This window comes from Girardinichthys multiradiatus, chromosome 19 (genome assembly GCF_021462225.1).
Source record: "Girardinichthys multiradiatus isolate DD_20200921_A chromosome 19, DD_fGirMul_XY1, whole genome shotgun sequence".
In the NCBI taxonomy this organism is placed as follows: Eukaryota; Metazoa; Chordata; class Actinopteri; order Cyprinodontiformes; family Goodeidae; genus Girardinichthys; species Girardinichthys multiradiatus.
In genome coordinates, this window is record NC_061811.1 from 38,012,438 (window position 1) to 38,034,547 (window position 22,110).

Consider the following 22,110-nt stretch of genomic DNA (forward strand, 5'->3'; position numbering starts at 1 on the left):
TGCTATTATCTATTTAATTACACATATATATTTATTTTTTTTAGTTGTCAAAGCAGCAACCTCATCTGCAGATGGCGCCCTAAGTAACTGTCAATGTGTCCTATGCCACGACCCTGGGCATACATGCTGTCTCTGGGTTGTGTTAAATTGCTAAAAAATTGTATACATGAAAGTAATCTGTACACAACTAAGGTGGATTTAGTATGGGGAAGAGAGGGTCACCATCTTTAGCATTTATCACACTACTGGCCAAGTGTCATGACCAAGACCTTCTGCACATACACTAACCCTAACCCTTGGTTCACTTCTCATCTGAGGCAGCTGCGCAGGGATAAGGAAGAGGCTCACAGCAGAGGGGACCAGATCCTGTATAAGCAGGCCAGGAACAAACTGACCAAGGAGATCAAAGCAGCGAAGAGAAGCTACAGTGAGATGCTAAAGAAAAGCTTCTCACATGGAGACTCTTCTGCTGTTTGGAATGGTTTGAAAAACCTGATTGCCTACAGGAGCCATTCCCTCAACCCTGAGCACAAACCTCGCCTGGCAAATCAGTTCAATTCAATTCAATTTTATTTATATAGCGCGGTTTCACAACACGTCATCTCAAGGCACTTTACAAAGTAAATTCCATCAAATCATACAGATTTCAAGTCAGCTACATACATTTCAATTAATCCTAACTATCAAACAGTGCAGTCAGATTCAGTTTATTATTCAAATTGGATAAAACGTTTTTCTATCTTAAGGAAACCCAGCAGATTGCATCCAGTCAGAGACTTGTAGCATTCCCTCCTCCTGGGTGAGCATGTAGAGACAGTGGACAGTTGCTTGGATTGACTTTGCAGCAATCCCTCATACTGAGCATGCATGTAGCGACAATGGAGAGGAAAAACTCCCTTTTAACAGGAAGAAACCTCCAGCAGAACCAGGCTCAGTGTGAGCGGCCATCTGCCACGACCGACTGGGGGTTAGAGAGAACAGAGCAAGACAAAAAAAGAACACAGACGTACTGATCCAGGAGTACTTTCTATAGGAAAGAAAAGTGAAACATTAATGTTAGTAACTCCTTTAGTGGCTTCATCTCGGAGAGAAAGACAACTAAGCAGATGAACTCTGAGCCAGTTTTCAAGTCTGGAGTATGAAGGTCTAGAGTATGAAAGAGAGCACATACAATTAGTCACAGTAAAAGCTCAGCCAGTAGCTATGTCTAGGAGAGACAGGGTTAAACACTGAAAGACAGGACCAAGTGGATCATCTGTATTAGGTGAGTTGTTTTAAGTTGTTGGCAGCATCAGCTCAGCCGATGACCCCCTCCAGGAAGGTGCCACAGCTAAACACAGATTCCGGCCAGGTATAGCTTTTAGAAAGAGAAAAAACAGAGAAAGAACAGATAAAGTTAAAAGCTGAAATAACAGCAAATAATGCAAAATTTGAGAGTAGGGTGAGAATGTAGCAGAGAGAGTGAAAGTGGTCATTATTTCCTCCAGCAGCCTAAGCCTATAGCAGCATAACTACAGAGATAGCTCAGGATAACCTAAGCCACTCTAACTATAAGCTTTATCAAAAAGGAAAGTTTTAAGCCTAGCCTTAAAAGTAGACAGGGTGTCTGCCTCATGGGCTAAATTTGGGAGCTGGTTCCACAGGAGAGGAGCCTGATAACTAAAAGATCTGCCTCCCATTCTACTTCTAGAGACTCTAGGAACCACCAGTAAACCTGCAGTCTGAGAACAAAGTGCTCTGTTAGTAACATATGGAACAATCAGATCTCTGATGTATGATGGAGCTACAGGGGTTGGACAATGAAACTGAAACCCCTGGTTTTAGACCACAATAATTTATTAGTATGGTGTAGGGCCTCCTTTTGCGGCCAATACAGCGTTAATTCATCTTGGGAATGACATATACAAGTCCTGCACAGCGATCAGAGGGATTTTAAGCCATTCTTCTTGCAGGATAGTGGCCAGGTCACTACATGATACTGGTGGAGGAAAACGTTTCCTGACTCGCTCCTCCAAAACACCCCAAAGTGGCTCAATAATATTTAGATCTCGTGGATTAAATGATTACACGGCTGTCGCTCTGACGTCTGTGCTCATGAAATCCTTTGAGCGACTGGTGTTAAAGCACCTGAAGGACATCACAGGCCCCCTGTTGGACCCCCTGCAGTTTGTCTACTGGGCAAACAAGTCGGCAGATGATGCAGAGTCTGTCCTTATGCAGTCAACTTGGGACTACACTTCATCCTGCAACACCTCGACCACCCAGGGATGTACGCCAGGATCCTGCTTGTGTACTTCAGCTCGGCCTTCAACACCATCAACCCAGACATCCTCCGCCAGAAGGTCATCCAGCTCAAAGTCCTGGGCTCCACCTTTCAGTGGATCAACAGCTTCCTGAAGGACCGGCAGGAGCAGGTGAGACTGGGGAACATCTTCTCCTGAACCAGATCAATAAGCACTGGTGCCTCCCAGGGGTGTGTTCTATCCCCATTCCACTTCTCCATCTACACAAATGACTGCACCTCAGCAGACCTGTCTGGGAAACTCCTGAAGTTTGCAGATGACACCACTGTTATTGGACTGATCCAGGACAGTGATTAGTCGGCATACAGATAGGAGGTGGATCGGCTGGTACACTGGTGTGGTCAGAACCACCTGGAACTGAACCCACGCAAGACTGTGGAGATGATGATGGACTTTCGGAGAACACCACCCACACATACCCTCCTCACCATCCTCAACAACACTGTGCCTGCTGTGGACCACTTCTGGTTCCAGGAACCACCATTTCTCTAAATCGGAGGTGGTCCTCACACATAGACAATGTTTGGAAGAAGGACCAGCAGAGACTGTACTTCTTGAGGCAACATAAGAATACAATCTTCCACAGGAGCTGCTGGTCATCTTCTACACTGCCATAATTCAGTCTGTCCCGTCTTCGTTCATCTCAGTGTGGTTTGGCTTTTCCACAAAACAGGACAGGTCCAGACTGCAACGAACAATCAGGTCTGCAGAGAGAATCACTAGGGCTGACCTTTCCTCCATCCAGGACTTATACAGGTCTAGGGTCAGTAAAAGCGCAGCTAAAGTCTCTGCAGACCCCACACATCCTGCACACAAACTGTTTAGACTTTTACCTTCAGGTGGCGCTGTCAGCTAAAACCAGCCACCACAAAGACAGTTTCTTCGCCCAGGCTGTTTCTCTTATGTACACTTGACAGTCAGAGTTTGTAATGGTGCGCTACAAGGATGAAAAAGGAGTTAGCAACAGTTAGTGTCTTTAACCTGAATCAGCAGAACGCACCGATAGAGGATTCTACACCTTCATTTTATTTTGCCTACTCATATTGACCATATAAAGCCAGGTCTCCGCGACACTGAACTTATAATGTCTTTTCATACATGAAAAGTAGTGGAAGTTGTACCCATCGGCATCGAAGCATCACATGTCTGTCTCTTCTCAAAAGCAACATGATGCTTACTTTCGGTACAGGATAACAAAAGAAAAGGGAAAATGCGCCCTCTTGTGGTGCTAGGTAATCATCTCTAGGAACCAAGCAGTAAAATAACTGACAAGTTCCAGAACAACACCATGTATACTTGGACTGACCTCACATTATATTCTATTGTAAAGTCAGTTGTGTATATATGTACATTTAAAAACATATTCTTTATTTCCACTGTCCTATACACAAAAAATAAATAAAAAATCCTCACTGAGAGCAAAGTGCACCTGAGTCAAATTCCTTGTTTGTCTGTACAAACTTGCCAATAAAGCTGATTCTGTTACTAAATTACTATTTTTTGTAGATTAGTAGTTATTAATTCCTTTTTTTGCCCAGAGTGCGGGGTAGGATGGGGGAAAGGAATTCGCCCATGGCTCCATTCATGCTGGAACCGCCACTGTACATACCGACCTGTTGACAGTTGCAGCACAGCAGCAAAAACACGGTTCCCAATTTTCGCTCGGAGTGATATCTTCTCTTGTCCGTCCTGTCCTGTAAATCTAAACACTTAGATGAAAAGTTCTCTTGAACATTACATTTATTGGCACTTTATTTTGATTCACGGAGCTGCATGTTTGATCTTTTTATTTGTTTTTCTCGAACGCTTTTCGGAGTCTTGTTTGTGATTGTCTTTGTAGCAGTGATGAGTGTGGTTTCTGTGTCTCACTCAGAGTGAGACCTCTGCCTGTACATACTCTCTGTGTCTTGACGTGGCAAGGAGTGCCGCCATATTGTTTTGCTGCGTTGTCAGCGGAGAGCAGCGGCGGTAAGTTGTGACTTTATTTTTTTAACACTTTCTCAGCTCTACACAAGAGACCATTGGTTTCACCTGGAACACCTTCTACACCCGTGTGGGCTGTAGCTGCCTCCAAGGAACCTTGGTGAAGCTGTCACCCACCTGTCTGGTAGCAGGAGTTAACCGGAGGTTAAAACGGATTTGTTTAGCATCCTTGGGGATCCACACATCAGCTATTGCTGTAAACACGAAGCAGACTGAAGCAGATCGTGAACTTGGTTATGTCGGTCAAGTTGAAGACTTGTGTTGTTCTGCACACTTTTTAAATATGTAAATATAATAACAGCCACAGTATTGCTAGGTTTGAGAAAACAACCCACGGTTGTTGGTTGGTGGGTGGATGGATGTAGGTTTCAGATGTTTATAACATCATTATAAACAGTTGGATTGCAAATAATCTCAGAGCTGCAGGAATGAGGACTAAATAGAAACAGCCCCTAGCCAGTCTGATCAATTAGTCTATGGTGCTGCAAACATCCTGCAGATGTCATCTGAAGGGTGCTTGCAAATCGGCAGTAAACTAACACAAGTCTTCCATAAAATATTCCAGATGAGGTATATTTTGTCGTGGTAATGATATAAAGCAGACTGCTCTATTAATAAAGCAGATGCAACAACCTGGAAGATTTCTATAGTGCCTTTGTCATGTTACCACTTCAAACTCCTGGATTACTAAACCTTTTACAAATAAAATCCGAAAACTAGGCAATGCATTTGTATAAAGCCCCACTTACTCTGTTACCCTTAAATAAATGTTGCCTTCAGAATCATAACAAGTCCAACAATGTAATTCTTTTTGCAGTTTGCCATGAGTCATGTAGGGGACACAACTAACATGTGGATAAATTGGGTTGAATACATATGCACGTTACATTTTCTTATTTTTTATTAATTAAACATAGTGAAAACCATGTAATTTTCATTTCACTTCACATATATGAATTATGTTTTGTTTTCCTTCACCTAAAATTTCATCAAAACATTTAAGTTTGTGGTTGTAATATGACAAAATGTTTAAGGGGTTCTGTAGCTAGAGGAAATCTCAGAAACTCATTCAACAAAAAAACTCATCTAAACCAGAATCAGCTGGGAGACAGCGTACAACTGAGTAAATCATGAGGAATTGAGTTTATCGTTGTCGTCGTCTTCCGCTTTATCCGGGACCAGGTCACGGGGGCAGCAGATTCAGCAGGGACGCCCAGACGTCCCTCTCTCCAGACATCTCCTCCAGCTCCTCCGGGGGGAGCCCAAGGCGTTCCCAGGCCAGCCGAGAGACATAGTCCCTCCAGCGTGTCCAGGGCTGTCCCCTGGGTCTCCTCCCGGCAAGATGAATTTAGTGGTAAATGCGGCTCAATATAGAACATTTGTGTATCTGTTAACACCTGAATCTAAACACCTGTGGGTCTGATTGTGAGCGCGCTTGTGTATAGAAGGTTTCTCCATAAAAATATGCAATAGTGAGTGTGAGGAGCCACAGACCCGCCCCCCTGGACCATGGACAGATATGGAGGAGATCTGAGCCATAGACATCCAAAGGCCCCCCAGAGCACAGGAACCCCAGGAGAACCACCGCCGGGACTACCGCAACCCCCCCAGAGAAGAGCAGGGGAGAGTCCCAGGGGAACCACCCAGCAGCCTCAGTGCAGAAGCCACAGTTACCTGCAGCAACGAGCCCAAAGGCTCCGACTGCAGATCCAGCCAAGGACCTAGAGACCCGAGACCCTGGGACACATCACTCCCCAAGCAGAGGCCCGACGGAGCCCAGGGGTCCAGGCCCCGGCAAGCAGCCACCTGGAGTGAGCCAGCACACACCAAAGCACCCAGCCCTGGATACTGAGAACCACTAGTACACCACCGAGCAGAGCCACTCTGCCAGACAGGAAACGGTTTAAAAAAAAAAAAATCTTTAAGGTGGGATGTTCTATCTGAAGAAAGCCTTACAGTGCAAAACCCCAATTACAGGTGACTCAACAGTCGCAGATCCTTCGCAGTAACGGTTACAATGAACTTTATGATTGCCGTCATAATTAGCCTTCTTTGAGTGAGGGGGTCTTTGACATCGCTTGCTCAATGGTCCTTTGGTTTATGGGGGCAGGGAGGATCAGCTGTTCTACTTCTGGCTCCGGGTAGAGCCATGTTATATCATATGGTTCCTTATATTTGTCAAATGTTAGTTTGTGACAAACCCATTCTGAACATCTTTTGTCCTCTATAGTTTGTTCTATGCTGATTTTTTTTATTTTTTATTGCCTAAGCTGTTTGTGCAAATTTTACTTCAATAACTGACATCTTTGCAGGTAGATAAATCAACATCCCATTTACTGATTGGAAGTGAGACTGTTAAACCCACCTCTGGAAGTTATGATGTGCTGATGTCGATGCTTTTAAAACAGCTGTGCTGCTTAATTAAAGGGCTGATAATAGAATATCTGAGATACAGATTTCCTTTAAATAGAGTTTCTTCAATTTCTATCCTTAGACTGCCTGATGGATAGAGTACCTGATGTTCCCGATCTGTAAAGGAATGGTTAGGGTTAGGTTAGCTAAGCTAAGCTGAACGATCATGTCAACTACAGCCCCTCTAGCACTTCCTCTGGAAGTACTTTGATACTTGTAACCTGCTCCTGCCTAAACAGAAATAAGGTTTTCACTCAGCAAAGTGCAGACATAGTAAATGTGTTGTAATCAGTTGCAAAAGATAAAAAAGAAAGTCAAAGTTTTACTCTTAAGGATGATTTGATAGATATATTTGACATTTGATCCCTCACATTCCACTGAGCATTGTGCTTGCTGCCGTCTGTACTCTGAGTCTGCTGCTTCACCCTATCAACCCCCAACTCCCACAGCTTTTCAGTGACATAGTGACGCCTGCATCCTGTTCAACATGGCCACCTTCCCAGAGTACATTGCTCAGAACGAGGAGCGAGATGGCGTCCGCTTCAGCTGGAACGTCTGGCCCTCGAGCCGCTTAGAGGCGACCCGAATGGTGGTGCCGGTGGCAGCTCTGTTCACACCCCTGAGGGAGAGAAGTGACCTGCCCCCTATCCAGTATGAACCAGTCCTGTGCAGCCGTGCCACCTGCCGTGCAGTCCTCAACCCACTGTGGTATGCATTACCTGTCAGCCTTCCACCTGTAATAATTCACCTGTCTGTGTTGAAGACTCTCCTGCTTTCTTACTCCCACCTGTTCATGTGTTTCAGCCAGGTGGACTACAGAGCCAAGCTGTGGGCATGCAACTTCTGCTACCAGAGGAACCAGGTGAGTGTGGCATGTCCTGCAGTGGGATGGGAAAACAGTGTTACAGAGAAAATGACACTTGAACCTTCTCTTCTCAGTTTCCTCCATCTTACGCTGGGATCTCTGAGGTGAACCAGCCTGCTGAGCTGCTGCCTCATTTCTCCACCATTGAGTATGTTGTACAGGTGAGAAAGATGCGCTGTGAGACCAAAAACCCAGCTCACTGTAATGTCAGATGTTTGACCAACTCTGTTTTCTGGCATCAGCGGGGCCCTCAGATGCCACTTGTCTTCCTATACGTGGTGGACACCTGCATGGAGGATGAGGACTTACAGGCTCTGAAAGAGTCTCTCCAGATGTCCCTGTCTCTGCTGCCCCCCACTGCTCTGGTGGGACTCATCACCTTTGGACGAATGGTTCAGGTCCATGAGCTGGGCTGTGAGGGAATCTCCAAGAGCTATGTCTTCCGGGGTACAAAGGACCTAAATGCTAAGCAGCTTCAGGTAAAAAACATCCTGGTTTCAGTTTTTACTTGTCCTCTTTGTTCAGTAATCTCCCATCCTTCACAGCAAAAGAATAAAAAATCTAAGACAGGTTTCTACTGGAAAAGGATTAATGACACAATGTTTGTTGCAGGACATGCTTGGTCTTACAAAACCCTCTGCAGCTCAGGGTCGAGGGCCTCAGACCTCCCAGCAGCCTCTTTCCAACAGGTGAGGTCTTTGGTAGAGATGCCAATCAGCTGTTTTTTTTTAGAAAGCTTTGACTTGCTTGTATCCATTTCAGCTGATTTTGAGTTCCCTTAGGAACTGTAATTTCAAGTACAATATTTTACTCATGCCTTCCTGCCATGAATGGTCATTAATTGGTTGTTTTAGAAAAAGGCTACTTCATATTCTGTGGCAGAGAAGAGCAGTCGCTGTAAAACAGGGTTTGACTTCAAAATAATAAGACTAAATGAGTACAGGGTTAACATTTTAAATCTTCTGTAGCATCTTATGTTAGCGATTAGGGATGCACGATATATCAAATATCCATTTTTTTACATATCGGTATCGGTCCGATAAGTAAAACTGGGCCAATATTAACACCTAATGTTTATTTTGTGTATATTTCAGGAGGTGGCTAAATGTTTTAACACAACATCGACTCTTTCTTTGAAGATGTTGTTTCCTTCTAAATAGATTCTTACATCTCTGTGCTTTCTCTCACTTAATTTTTAAACACCTCACTGATACTAAAAGTAAATTTGAGTCTTGTTCCGTAAGTTCCAACTTCCACACTGAGGTCCTGATCTTCAAAGATTCCAAATAGGGGGCGCTAAATTGCTTGTACGAAAGAAAAATTGCACGTGCAATAAGTGGGTGTGTTGTGCGTGCACTGGATAACAGGTGCAAAAGAGGTGCACACCGCCCTATTTAAATGAGGAAATTGCACATGCTGCTGGCTGGCTGCTATTGCCCCCAGCGGAACTAGAGGAAAAGCAAACAGATCTTCTCTGCTGTGTTGCTTAAAAAATGCAGCCGTTGTCATCGCAGCCTCTGCGTAATTGCGCTTGCAGAAGGCTGAGTTTGACGTTCTGCGGGCAGATGCTTTGTTTGTGGTCCAGACAGACCCAGTGAAGCAGAGACTATATCCTGCTTCGCCTTTTTTCAGACTGATGGATCACAGGCCATTGCGCAGGAGAGCAGAGCTGTGTCTAAAGTAGCACGCACTCTCTGCCATTGGTGCTCACATGGGGCAGCTGGTCAGTGCTGCGTCTGCACCATAGGAGCGAGCACAGCTTGTTAACATGTTGCTTGACATAACTCGCAATGGTTGCAGCTTAGAAATATGCTAATACAAATTAACATTAAAAAAATATATATATATGTCTGTTAAATTATTAGAGATTTGCTTCCCTTAAAACTTTTATTCCTTTCAGAGACTCAACATCTTCTTTTTATTTTTAGAGAGTTTGAGGAGTTTGGAGTTTATCATAAACAGCAACAATATTTAAGCCTGAATGCAATATCAGCATCATAAAAATACTTTGTTGTAGGAGTTGGCTATCTGTATATTAGAGCTTTGCTCATTTTAAAAACATAACATTACCAAACTGTCCTTTAAAGAACTGAAATGAACAATTATGTAGATAAAAATAATTTATTTTCCAATGATTTTACTGAATTCATTATTTTTTGTTTCTGTATAAACCCTCCCCTGGCATACGTTCACATTTAAACATCATAATCCAATGATCCAGCTCCGATTGCTCTGCAATAACACAACGTTATTGTCAATAATGCATTTAGTTTTGCTTAGTGACAAGGTTAAAGCATGCACTGCCTTTCTCACCACATGGAAAAGCCGCCTTAAAATGGTGATTTTTCAGCTGCACCAAATGCACAAAATGATGAATTTATTCTGCCTCATAATGTCTTTAGTTCTTTCCTATTAATTATATTACCAACATCACAGCACAGTGGGTCCTTTGCATGATGTGCAGTTACAATTAACAGGCTGTATGTGTTTTTCTGATGGATGATCAGTTATGTGCGCATCTCTGCATGATCAGGTTTGTGCTTCAGCAGCAGATGATCTCACTAACACCAATGGTGCACCCAAATGATCCAGAGGCTACAAAAAAGTGTTGCAAGGAGTTTCATCATAGGACAAATGTCAAGGCTTCTGTTTGTGATTGGCTTCAAATTAAACCTTAGATAATCCTTCATAGAATCATCTGTTCTCGTCTATTTTTATTATTTCTATTTTTGACAACCCAAATCTGTTGACAGAAGATTCTCTCTCCCTGTCATCTGTCATTCTATCTATGCCTCCTTCTCGCCACAGTGACGGCAGACATTTTTACGTCCCACTTAGTACCTGCATTTTAAACATGCTAAATCTAGACGCAAAAACAGCAACGCAATCTGTTTCAGGTTTGATAAATCGGGTTGCAGGCGGTAAAGGATTATATTTGCATATCCTCCTCCCATAATTTTGTGTGTCTAGGTCATTATCATATGTTTTGCATATTCATGAAGGTGCTCAAGGTTTGCGCTCACTGTTCTGCTGATTTTTACACACGCAATCCGATTAACACCTGGTTTATAGATCAGCTTTGCGGACACAAACAGGCTTGCATGTGGTTTTATACACGCAAACCTTTTGAAGATCAGGCCCATAGTGTTGTCAGCAGGACCTGTTAGTGCTTGGGTGTTATGCCTGTACTGATCAAAAGATAACAAGTCGAACTGAAAAGTTGTTTGATTCTGGTTACCTTCAGTTCATTCATTTAGTGCCCTCACTCTCGTGATTTGTGTCATTTGGTATAAAAATGTTCTGGTTGTCAGGTGTGCTCCTGTTTCTTATTGTGAGCGTTACTTCAGGTTCCTACAGCCAGTGCAGAAGATTGACATGAACCTGACTGACCTTTTGGGAGAGCTTCAACGAGACCCCTGGCCTGTCACTCAGGGGAAGAGGCCACTGCGCTCGCTGGGTGTTGCAATGTCTATTGCTGTGGGACTTCTGGAGGTGAGGGTCAGGGTTTAAGTCTCATCATCATTATGATCCTGAGTAAAATCTGATAAACTCTCCTCCCTGCAGTGCACCTTCCCTAACACTGGTGCCCGGATCATGACGTTCATTGGGGGCCCAGCTACGCAGGGACCAGGTATGGTGGTCGGGGATGAGCTGAAGACCCCCATCAGGTCCTGGCATGATATTGAGAAGGACAATGCAAAGTTTATGAAGAAAGCCACCAAAGTGAGTGACGAATGAGCGAGAACATTTACTGTGTTCATAAAATTGTCAGTCAAGCTTCATTTATAAAGCACTTAACTTACAATCAGTTTGTTTTGACAGAAATTAAAGCAACCATCAACAAACATACTAAAACTAAAATTAAGTCATCATAATTATTAGACAACTAGAATACAATGTCATAAATGTAGAACTCAAGATGATTCAGCCCATAGTTTGGTAAAAATGGAGAAAACCACTTCATGTTTCTACCACTTCACAATTATGCACAGACATGTTTATTTTCCTTCACCTAAAAGTCTCCCGTGTTCAATGGGCCCTCAACATCATTGAACACTGTTCGGATCCGTTTGGGTGTGCTCTTCATGCCAGTGTGACCAACACAAACGCATGGTCTGATTTGCCAATAATGCTAATTAAGGACAGTGGTGTGTGACCAGTGTAAGCAGGAGATGCCAGGCTGTGGTAGTTATGCACAGTTCTCCCACACATAACTGTTTGTTTAACAACGGAACTGTCAGCATACAGTGCCTTGCGAAAGTACTCGGCCCCCTTGAACTTTTCAACCTCTCGCCACATTTCAGGCTTCAAACATAAAGATATAAAATTCAAATTTTTTGTGAAGAATCAACAAGTGGGACACAATCGTGAAGTGGAATGAAATTTATTGGATGTGTCAAACTTTTTTAACAAATACAAAACTGAAAAGTGGGGCGTGCAATATTATTCGGCCCCTTTACTTTCAGTGCAGCAAACTCACTCCAGAAGTTCAGTGAGGATCTCTGAATGATCCAATGTTGTCCCAAATGACTGATGATGATAAATAGAATCCGCCTGTGTGTAATCAAGTCTCCGTATAAATGCACCTGCTGTGTGATAGTCTCAGGGTTCTGTTCAAAGCGCAGAGAGCATCATGAAGACCAAGGAACACACCAGGCAGGTCCGAGATACTGTTGTGGAGAAGTTTAAAGCCAGATTTGAACATATGATACAAGGAGAAGACTGATCAGAGATGCAGCCAAGAGGCCCATGATCACTCTGGATGAACTGCAGAGATCTACAGCTGAGGTGGGAGAGTCTGTCCATAGGACAACAATCAGTCGTACACTGCACAAATCTGGCCTTTATGGAAGAGTGGCAAGAAGAAAGCCATTTCTCAAAGATATCCATAAAAAGTCTCGTTTAAAGTTTGCCACAAACCACCTGGGAGACACACCAAACATGTGGAAGAAGGTGCTCTGGTCAGATGAAACCAAAATCGAACTGTTTGGCCACGATGCAAAATGATATGTTTGGCGTAAAAGCAACACAGCTCATCACCCTGAACACACCATCCCCACTGTCAAACATGGTGGTGGCAGCATCATGGTTTGGGCCTGCTTTTCGTCAGCAGGGACAGGGAAGATGGTCAAAATTGATGGGAAGATGTTCGTTCGTTCGTCGTCTTCCGCTTATCCAGGACCGGGTCGCGGGGGCAGCAGACTCAGCAGAGACGCCCAGACGTCCCTCTCTCCAGACACCTCCTCCAGCTCCTCCAGGGGGAGCCCAAGGCGTTCCCAGGCCAGCCGAGAGACATAGTCCCTCCAGCGTGTCCTGGGCCGTCCCCTGGGCCTCCTCCCGGTGGGACGTGCCTGGAACACCTCCCGAGGAAGGCGTCCAGGAGGCATCCGGTATAGATGCCCGAGCCACCTCAACTGGCTCCTCTCAATGTGGAGGAGCAGCGGCTCTACTCCGAGCCCCTCCCGGATGGCCGAGCTCCTCACCCTATCTCTAAGGGAGTGCCCGGCCACCCTACGGAGGAAGCTCATTTCAGCCGCTTGTATCCGTGATCTCGTTCTTTCGGTCATGACCCAAAGTTCATGGCCATAGGTGAGGGTAGGAACGTAGACCGACCAGTAAATTGAGAGCTTTCCTTTTCGGCTCAGCTCTCTCTTCACCACAATGGACCGGCACAGCGCCCCCATTACTGTGGCAGCTGCACCGATCCGTTTGTCGATCTCCCGCTCCATTCTTCCCTCACTCGTGAACAAGACCCCGAGATACTTAAACTCCTCCACTTGAGGCAGGAACTCCCCTCCAACCTGAAGAGGACAAGCCACCCTTTTCCGGTCGAGTACCATGGCCTCGGACTTGGAGGAGCTGATCCTCATCCCAGCCGCTTCACACTCGGCTGCGAACCGCCACAGCGCATGCTGTAGGTCTTGGCTAGAGGGGGCCAGCAGGACCACGTCATCTGCAAAAAGAAGAGACGAAATCCACTGGTCCCCAAACCAGATCCCCTCCGGCCCTTGGCTGCGTCTAGAAATCCTGTCCATAAAAGTTATGAACAGGACCGGCGACAAAGGGCAGCCCTGCCGGAGTCCAACATGCACTGGGAACAGGTCCGACTTAGTGCCGGCAATGCGGACCAAACTCCTGCTCCGCTCGTATAGGGACCGGATGGCCCCTAATAAAGGGCCCCCAATTCCATACTCCTGGAGCACCCCCCACAGGGCATCACGAGGGACACAGTCGAATGCCTTCTCCAGGTCCACAAAACACATGTGAACCGGTTGGGCAAACTCCCATGAACCCTCGAGCACCCTGTAGAGGGTATAGAGCTGGTCCAGTGTTCCACGGCTGGGACGAAAACCACACTGTTCCTGAAGCCGAGGTTCGACTATCGGTCGGACTCTTCTCTCCAATACCCTGGTGTAGGCCTTACCAGGGAGGCTGAGGAGTGTGATCCCCCTGTAGTTGGAACACACCCTCCGGTCCCCCTTCTTATAAAGGGGGACCACCACCCCCGTCTGCCAGTCCAGAGGCACTGTCCCCGACCGCCACGCAATGTTGAAGAGGCGTGTCAACCATGACAGCCCTATAACATCCAGAGACTTGAGGTACTCAGGGCGGATCTCATCCACCCCCGAAGCCTTGCCACCGCGGAGCTTTTTAACCACCTCGGTGACTTCAGCCTGGGTGATGAAAGAGTCCAACCCCGAGTCCCCAGCCTCTGTTTCCACCACGGAATGCGTGATGGCAGGATTGAGGAGATCCTCGAAGTACTCCTTCCACCGCCCGATAATGTCCTCAGTCGAGGTCAGCAGTCTCCCGCCCCCACTATAAACAGTGTTGGCGAAGCACTGCTTCCCCCTCCTGAGGCGCCGGACGGTTTGCCAGAATCGCTTTGAGGCCAACCGGTAGTCCTTCTCCATGGCCTCACCGAACTCTTCCCAGGCTCGAGTTTTTGCCCCTGCCACAGCCCGGGCCGCAGCACGCTTGGCCTCACGGTACCCGTCAGCCGCCTCAGGAGTCCCACAAGCCAACCACAGCCGATAGGACTCCTTCTTCAGCTTAACAGCATCCCTTACTGCCGGTGTCCACCACCGGGTTCTGGGATTGCCGCCACGACAGGCACCGCAGACCTTACGGCCACAGCTATGGGCAGCAGCATCGACAATAGATGCAGAGAACATGGTCCACTCGGACTCTATGTCTCCAACATCCCCCGGGATCTGGTCGAAGCTCTCCCGGAGGTGGGAGTTGAATACATCCCTGGCCGAGGGCTCCGCCAGGCGTTCCCAGCAGACCCTCACTATGCGCTTGGGCCTGCCGAGTCTGTCCGGCTTTCTCCTCCTCCAGTGGATCCAACTCACCACCAGGTGATGATCAGTGGACAGCTTAGCCCCTCTCTTCACCCGAGTGTCCAAAACATGCGGCCGAAGGTCTGATGATACGACAACAAAGTCGATCATCGACCTCCTGCCTAGGGTGTCCTGGTGCCAAGTGCACTGATGGACACCCTTATGTTTGAACATGGTGTTCGTTATGGACAATCCGTGACTAGCACAGAAGTCCAATAACAAAACACCGCTCGGATTCAGATCGGGGAGGCCATTCCTCCCGATCACGCCTCTCCAGGTGTCACTGTCGTTCCCCACGTGGGCGTTGAAGTCCCCCAGCAGAATAATGGAGTCCCCAGGAGGGGCACTATCCAGCACCCCCGACAGGGACGTCAAGAAGGCAGGGTACTCTGCACTACCACTCGGCCCGTAGGCTGAAATGATAGTCAGAGACCTCTCCCCAACCCGAAGGTGCAGGGATACAACCCTCTCATCCACTGGGGTAAACCCCAACACGAGACGGCTGAGCTGGGGGGCAACAAGCAAACCCACACCAGCCCGCCGCCTCTCCCCGTGGGCCACTCCAGAGTAGAAGAGAGTCCAACCCCTCTCAAGGAGATGGGTTCCAGAGCCCACGCTGTGCGTGGAGGCGAGCCCGACTATTTCTAGTCGATATCTCTCGACCTCCCGCACAAGCTCAGACTCCTTCCCCCCCAGCGAGGTGACATTCCACGTCCCTAGAGCCAGCCTAAGCATCCGGGGATCGGGCTGTTGAGGTCTCCACCTTCGTCCGCCACCCAATCCTCTTTGCACCGGTCCCTCACGGTTCCCCCTGCAGGTGGTGGGCCCACTGGGCCCACTGGGAAGATGGATGGGGCCAAATACAGGACCATTCTGGAAGAAAACCTGTTGGAGTCTGAAAGAGACCTGAGACTGGGATGGAGATTTATCTTCCAACAAGACAATGATCCAAAACATAAAGCCAAATCTACAATGAAATGGTTCAAAAATAAACGTATCCAGGTGTTGGAATGGCCAAGTCAAAGTCCAGACCTGAAACCAATTGGGAATCTGTGGAAAGAGCTGAAGACTGCTGTTCACGAACGCTCTCCATCCAACCTCACTGAGCTCGAGCTGTTTTGCAAGGAAGAATGGGCAAGAATTTCAGTTTCTCGATGTGCAAAACTGATAGAGACATACCCCAAGTGACTTGCAGCTGTAATTGCAGCAAAGGGTGGCGCTAGAAAGTATTAACACAAGGGAGCCGAATAATATTGCACACCCCACTTTTCAGTTTTTTATTTGTTAAAAAAGTTTGACACATCCAATAAATTTCATTCCACTTCACGATTGTGTCCCACTTGTTGTTGATTCTTCACAAAAAATTTGAATTTGATATCTTTATGTTTGAAGCCTGAAATGTGGCAAGAGGTTGACCAGTTCAAGGGGGCCGAGTACTTTCGCAAGGCACTGTATCTTCTCTCTTCAAAATTCAGGCTTCCCCACATTGTAAGATGCATTGTCAAGAGGCATAATTATTATAAAGAAATAATAGACCAAACACTAATTTTGTCTAACTGTAGTTTATTTAAAAGCAACTATTTGATGTTTTGTGATGAGACTAATGAAGGCCACGGGCCAAAATGTATTGTCTCTTAATAAAATTGGCTTCCAACAAGCTGTAGGTGTTGCTGGAATCCTTACCTTATCAGATTTGATTTCCTCTGTGCTCTTTGGATTAGTGGAAGTAGATGAGGCTGCACCAGTGGAAAAGCACCATGTCTCGGTATCTCTATAGACAAGCTGTCTGCCTGCACTGTGCACATTCAAGCCTTTGGTTAAACCTCTGCGCCTAAACTGTGTGTGTTAATCTGTGTGTTACAGCATTTTGAGGCTCTCGCCAACAGAGCTTCCACAAATGGACACATCATTGACATTTATGCTTGCGCTCTCGATCAGACGGGTTTGCTGGAGATGAAATGCTGCCCCAACCACACAGGGTAAATTCACACATTCAGAAATCAGAAAAGCTTTATTGCCAAGTACGTTTTTGGACATACAAGGAATTTGTTTTGGCGTAGTCAGTGCAATACAATACAAATTAAACAGTATAAACATATCTACAATATAATATAAATATATGTGCACAGTTTTAAGTGAATGAGAGTAAATATAGAGCAGTATAAGATGCAAGAGCAATACAACAGTGCAGGTGATCATTGTGCAAGTATGGCAGTGCAAGTAAAGCAGGAGTCCAAGCTGAGCGTTAATGTAACGCATAGAGTTACAGGTTACAAGTGTCCTGTCAGCAAAAAGGGGGGGGAAAGGGAGAGTGTCAGGGTGGTTTCCGGGCTTTGTTAACAAGGCTGGTGGCAGATGGGAAAAAACTGTTCTTGTGGCGTGAGGTTTTGGTCCGGATGGACCGCAGCCTCCTGCCAGAGGGGAGAGTTTCAAAGAGTCTGTGACCGGGGTGGGAGGGATCAGCCAGAATCTTCCCTGCCCGCTTCAGGGTCCTGGAGGTGTACAGTTCCTGGAGCGACAGTAGACTGCAGCCAATCACCTTCTCAGCAGACCGAATGACACGCTGCAGCCTGTCCTTATCCTTGGCTGTAGCAGCGGCGTACCAGATGGTGATGGAGGAGGTGAGGATGGACTCAATGATGGCTGTGTAGAAGTGCACCATCATAGTCTTTGGCAGGTGGAATTTCTTCAGCTGCCGCAGGAAGAACATCCTCTGCTGGGCTTTCTTGATGAGGGAGCTGATGTTTGGCTCCCACTTGAGATCCTGGGAGATGATGGTTCCCAGGAAGCGGAAAGATTCCACAGTGTCAATTCGGATGTCTGTTGTTGTGTCTCTCAGTGACATAATGCTCCTCAAAAATCCTTGGGGGCCTAAAGCCCAGTTAGACCTGAACACTTAGTCTGTTTCTACAGCAGAGGCCTTGAAGGAGTTATACAAAAGGCTACTTGATAAATACAGGTTTTTAGAACATTCAAATGATGCAAAATTCAGCATTATTATTATTAGGCCCGAGCAGGAAAACTGCAAAAACGAGCAGGAAAACTGCAAAAAACTGCAAGGGCCTATTGCAATCGCTCGAATTCTTCTCTTCTTCTTTATTATTCTTTTTTCCGGGGACTTTTGGCGGGGCAATATGGGGACTTTGCCATATCCCAAAACTCACCAAATTTTACCCAAAATTGTCCCCTACGTGAAATTTTTGTTCTTTAATGTAGTCGTCAGTGGGCGTGGCCAAACCACTTAGCCACGCCCCCAAACGTGAGATAGGCCAAACCGTAAGTCGTACAGATCTGAAATTTGGCACAATGCTAGAACTCCTCAAACCAAGAAAAAAAGTATCCTGGGGGTATGCCCTAAAATGCGCAGGAAGTCGGCCATTTTGGGTCAAAGGCCGATTTTTGCCCGTTTTTCACTTTTACTCACCTCGAACTTTAACGAACTCCTCCTAGGAATCTTTAGCTATCAGGTTCATATTTGGTCAACATGCAGTTAAGGGATGGGGGATTAAAAGTTATCAAAATCGTGAGATTTTGGGCATGTTTAGGGGGCGTGGCCGGGACACGAACTTGGCGTTCGCGCCAAAAGTGAAAAATTGCAATAACTTTCCCAAACAAATTCCAAATCACACCAAAGTTGGCATGAAGGAGGACCTTCGGGTTCCCGACAATCCTATGGGGTCATATGCTGACATCATCAAAGCCACGCCCCCTCAGAACAGGAAGTCGCTTTTTTCACTTGGAAACAAACCCCTCTGACCCTCTTGACCCAATCCGCTTGAAAGTGTGTCAGAAGACAGATAACTAGTGGGTCTAACTTCGTTTGATGCACAGTGTCTTTTCATGAAAGGGCGTGGCCGTGGAGGCACGCCGAAATCAGACGTCACGCCATGGCCATACGTTTGCCTCTAATTTCCACATAGATCATCTGATCTGCAACAAATTCAATGTGATTGATCCTTGTCCAGTCCACAACAGAGTTCTGATGACATATTTGGTGGGCGTGGCCTAATTCGTACACAGCGCCCCCAAAATGTTTTTAAAAAATCAGCCCCAAGCCATGCTATGACCGAGGATTCCGAAATTTAGTACACATATGTAACGTGGCAGGACCTACAAAAAAGTATCTTGGAGCATTGGTCCAAACCCCACAGGAAGTCAGCCATCTTGGATTGAAGTTGCCATTTTGACCCTGTTTTGGCCGTTTCTAACCCGCATATCTGAGCGAACTCCTCCTACAGCTTTTGACTTAGAGACTTGAAAACCACTCAGTATACTCTTAAGGGATTGGGGATCAAAAGTTATCAAAAGCTTTTTGATACATGAAACCGTGTTGCAACACAAAACTTTGTGGATATTTTTAGGTTTGATGTAGACAACACAAACTAGTTCTTTCTGAAGTAAAAGAAAAAGGATAAATGGTTTTCAGTTGTTTTTTTGTTTTTTTTTACAAATGAAAATCTGAAAACTGAAGCCATTATTGAAAGAAATGCTTAAGAAGTCATTTTTAAAGTTTGCCAAATGCCATGTAGTGGACACAGCAGAAATGTTGAAAAAGATGCTCTGGTCTGATGAGCCAATAGTATTATTTTTGGTCCAAGTGTGGTCACATCATTTCCACAATGCAATTCCACAGTGGGCCACATTATGCTGAGGGGTATCCTTTTCTTCATCAGTGACAGGGAAGCTGGTCAGAGTGGACGGAAAGATGGATAGAGCTAAATCCAGGACAGTCCTGGAAGAAAACCTGTTAGAGGCTGCAGAAGATTTGAGACTGGGTTGGAGGTTCACCTTCCAGCAGGACAACCGCCCTAAATATACAGCCAGTGCTGCTGTAGACCAAAGTATATTCATGTAGACCTTAGTGCAGCATTCGACACTGTTGATCACTCCATTTTATTAGAGCGCCTGGAAAACCGGGTCAGCCTTTCTGAAACAGAGCTCGATTGGTTTAAATCCTACTTGAAGGACAGTGATGTTTTTGTGTCAGTAGGTAACTTTACATCTGAGACCACAAAAATCACATGTGACGTTCCCCAAGGGTCCATCTTAGGGCCTCTCCTATTCAATATCTACATGCTCCCCCTAACTCAGATTTTAATAAACAACAACGTAAGTTATCATAACTATGCAGACGACACACAGCTATACGTTACGATGTCACCAGGTGACCATGAACCCATTCAAGCACTGGGTAAATGCTTAGAAGAAATCAATGCATGGATGGGCCAAAATTTTCTTCAGCTGAATCAAAACAAAACTGAAGTAATAATCTTTGGACCAAAGGAAGAGCGTTTAAAAGTTAGCACACAGCTTCAGTTAATATAGCAAGAAACCACCAGTCAGGCTCGAAACCTGGGTGTAGTGATGGACTCAGACCTGAACCTTCAGAGGCACATAAAGACAGTAACAAGGTAGGCCTTCTATCACCTAAAGAACATCTCCAGGATTAAAGGACTAATGTCTCAGCAGGACTTTGAAAAACTAATTCATGCGTTCATCTTTAGTAGAATTGATTACTGCAACGGTGTCTTCACAGGTGTGCCTAAAAAGTCGATCAGACAGCTGTAGTTGATCCAGAACGCTGCTGCCTGCGTCCTCACACTGAAGCCCTGAGTTGCTTTAGATCAAGATTAAAAACTTATTTGTTTAGAGTGGCCTTTGACTGTGCCATCTAAACATTATTAGTTAGGTTTTCAGTCCAACTTCCTTTTAATTTTCTTCTCAATCATTTTATCATTATTTTTTTATTTTATCATTATTATTTGATTTTATTTATTTTTTGATTATCACCTTTTTAATAATTTTTTTATTCTCTTTAATTATTTAATTACCTTTATGCCACTGCAATGTACTTGTCCTATTGTGTTTCTTTTTCGATTTTTTTTCATGTACAGCACTTTGAATTGTCTTGCTACTGAAATGTGCTACATAAATTAACTTGCCTTGCCTGTTAAATCTGTTAAACTGTTAAATTCAACTGAGAATTTGTGGCAACACTTGAAATTTGTTATTAACAGTCCTCTCCATCCAATCTGACTGAGTTTAAGATGTTTTGCAGATCAGAATGAGCAAATATTTCTGTAAATGTTCAAAGTTGGCAGAGCCATAACTCGAAACACCTACTGCTGGAACTGTGGGTTCTACAAATATTGACTCAGGACGCCTAAATACAAATGCACATCATACTTTTCAGATTTTTGAATTATAAAAACTTTTGAGAACTAGGTATACTGTTGCTTAAACTTCACAATTATGCACTATTTTATGTTGGTCTGTCACATAAAATCTAAATAAAATGGTAAGCAAGTAAAGTTTCTAAAGCAACTTTCCCAGATACAAAGTCACATAGCACTGTACAAGGAAACCATCTAAATACATTCAAGTATATGGCTGTAATGTGTCAGAATGGAAAGAAGTTGAAGAGGTATGACTACTTCTACAAGGCTCTGTAAATAGACCTCCATATTCTCATATTAGATCTACTGATATTTAAACACATTATTTATTTCTATGTCAATGTTTACCTAGTCAGAATCATAGTTGATATTTCAGATTGTTTTGTATAAATAAGCATATTTATAACATCTTTTGAAAATTCCTGCTGTTTTATTGTACAAATGATCATAACTTATGTAAGAATTTAGCAAAGTTGTCACAACCTACAACCTTTGTGACATTTTGGAACAAATCTTGAACTCGGTTGCTTGTCTGTACAAATGGTTATGAGAAGAACAAAACCCCAGAATAACAACTCCTTTACATATTTAAATGATTAGTAACAGGATTTCACTAGCAGACACAAAAAGAGGACTCCTACGTTCTGGGGAGGTTGAGATTTTGTCTTATCCTACTCAGATGTCAGGTTTCAGTCCATGTTTTTCCTTTTTTGTCAGAGGATACATGGTGATGGCCGACTCCTTCAACACGTCTCTGTTCAAGCAAACCTTCCAGAGGGTTTTCACCAAAGACGTCCAGGAATCCTTCAAGATGGCTTTTTCTGCCACGCTTGAGGCCAAGGTATGAACCAGAAACACAGGAAGTAGATGAGTCTAAACTTAGCTGATCTGTGCCAGATGTTAATAAGGTTTGCTCTATTCTGTTGCAGACATCCAGAGAGATCAAAGTGTGTGGAGCAATTGGCCCCTGTGTGTCTCTGAACGCAAAAGGACCATGTGTATCTGAAAACGTATGGGTTACTACCACC

The 22,110-nt window shown here is 45.0% G+C and overlaps 1 protein-coding gene across 2 annotated transcripts in view; it reads left to right on the plus strand.

Annotated features, from left to right (window-relative positions):
• Positions 1 to 4,116: 4,116 nt before the first annotated feature.
• Positions 4,117 to 22,110, plus strand: part of sec23a (Sec23 homolog A, coat complex II component) — a 35,234-nt gene continuing 17,240 nt past the window's right edge. For both annotated transcript variants that reach the window (XM_047345459.1, XM_047345460.1), the window contains exons 1-11: positions 4,117 to 4,271; positions 7,148 to 7,406; positions 7,503 to 7,560; positions 7,638 to 7,724; positions 7,806 to 8,042; positions 8,176 to 8,252; positions 10,911 to 11,055; positions 11,128 to 11,286; positions 16,770 to 16,885; positions 21,800 to 21,923; positions 22,012 to 22,092. In XM_047345459.1, coding sequence (XP_047201415.1) covers positions 7,186 to 7,406; positions 7,503 to 7,560; positions 7,638 to 7,724; positions 7,806 to 8,042; positions 8,176 to 8,252; positions 10,911 to 11,055; positions 11,128 to 11,286; positions 16,770 to 16,885; positions 21,800 to 21,923; positions 22,012 to 22,092 — 1,305 coding nt within the window. In that variant the 5' untranslated portion in view covers positions 4,117 to 4,271; positions 7,148 to 7,185. The remainder of the gene's footprint in view (positions 4,272 to 7,147; positions 7,407 to 7,502; positions 7,561 to 7,637; positions 7,725 to 7,805; positions 8,043 to 8,175; positions 8,253 to 10,910; positions 11,056 to 11,127; positions 11,287 to 16,769; positions 16,886 to 21,799; positions 21,924 to 22,011; positions 22,093 to 22,110) is intronic.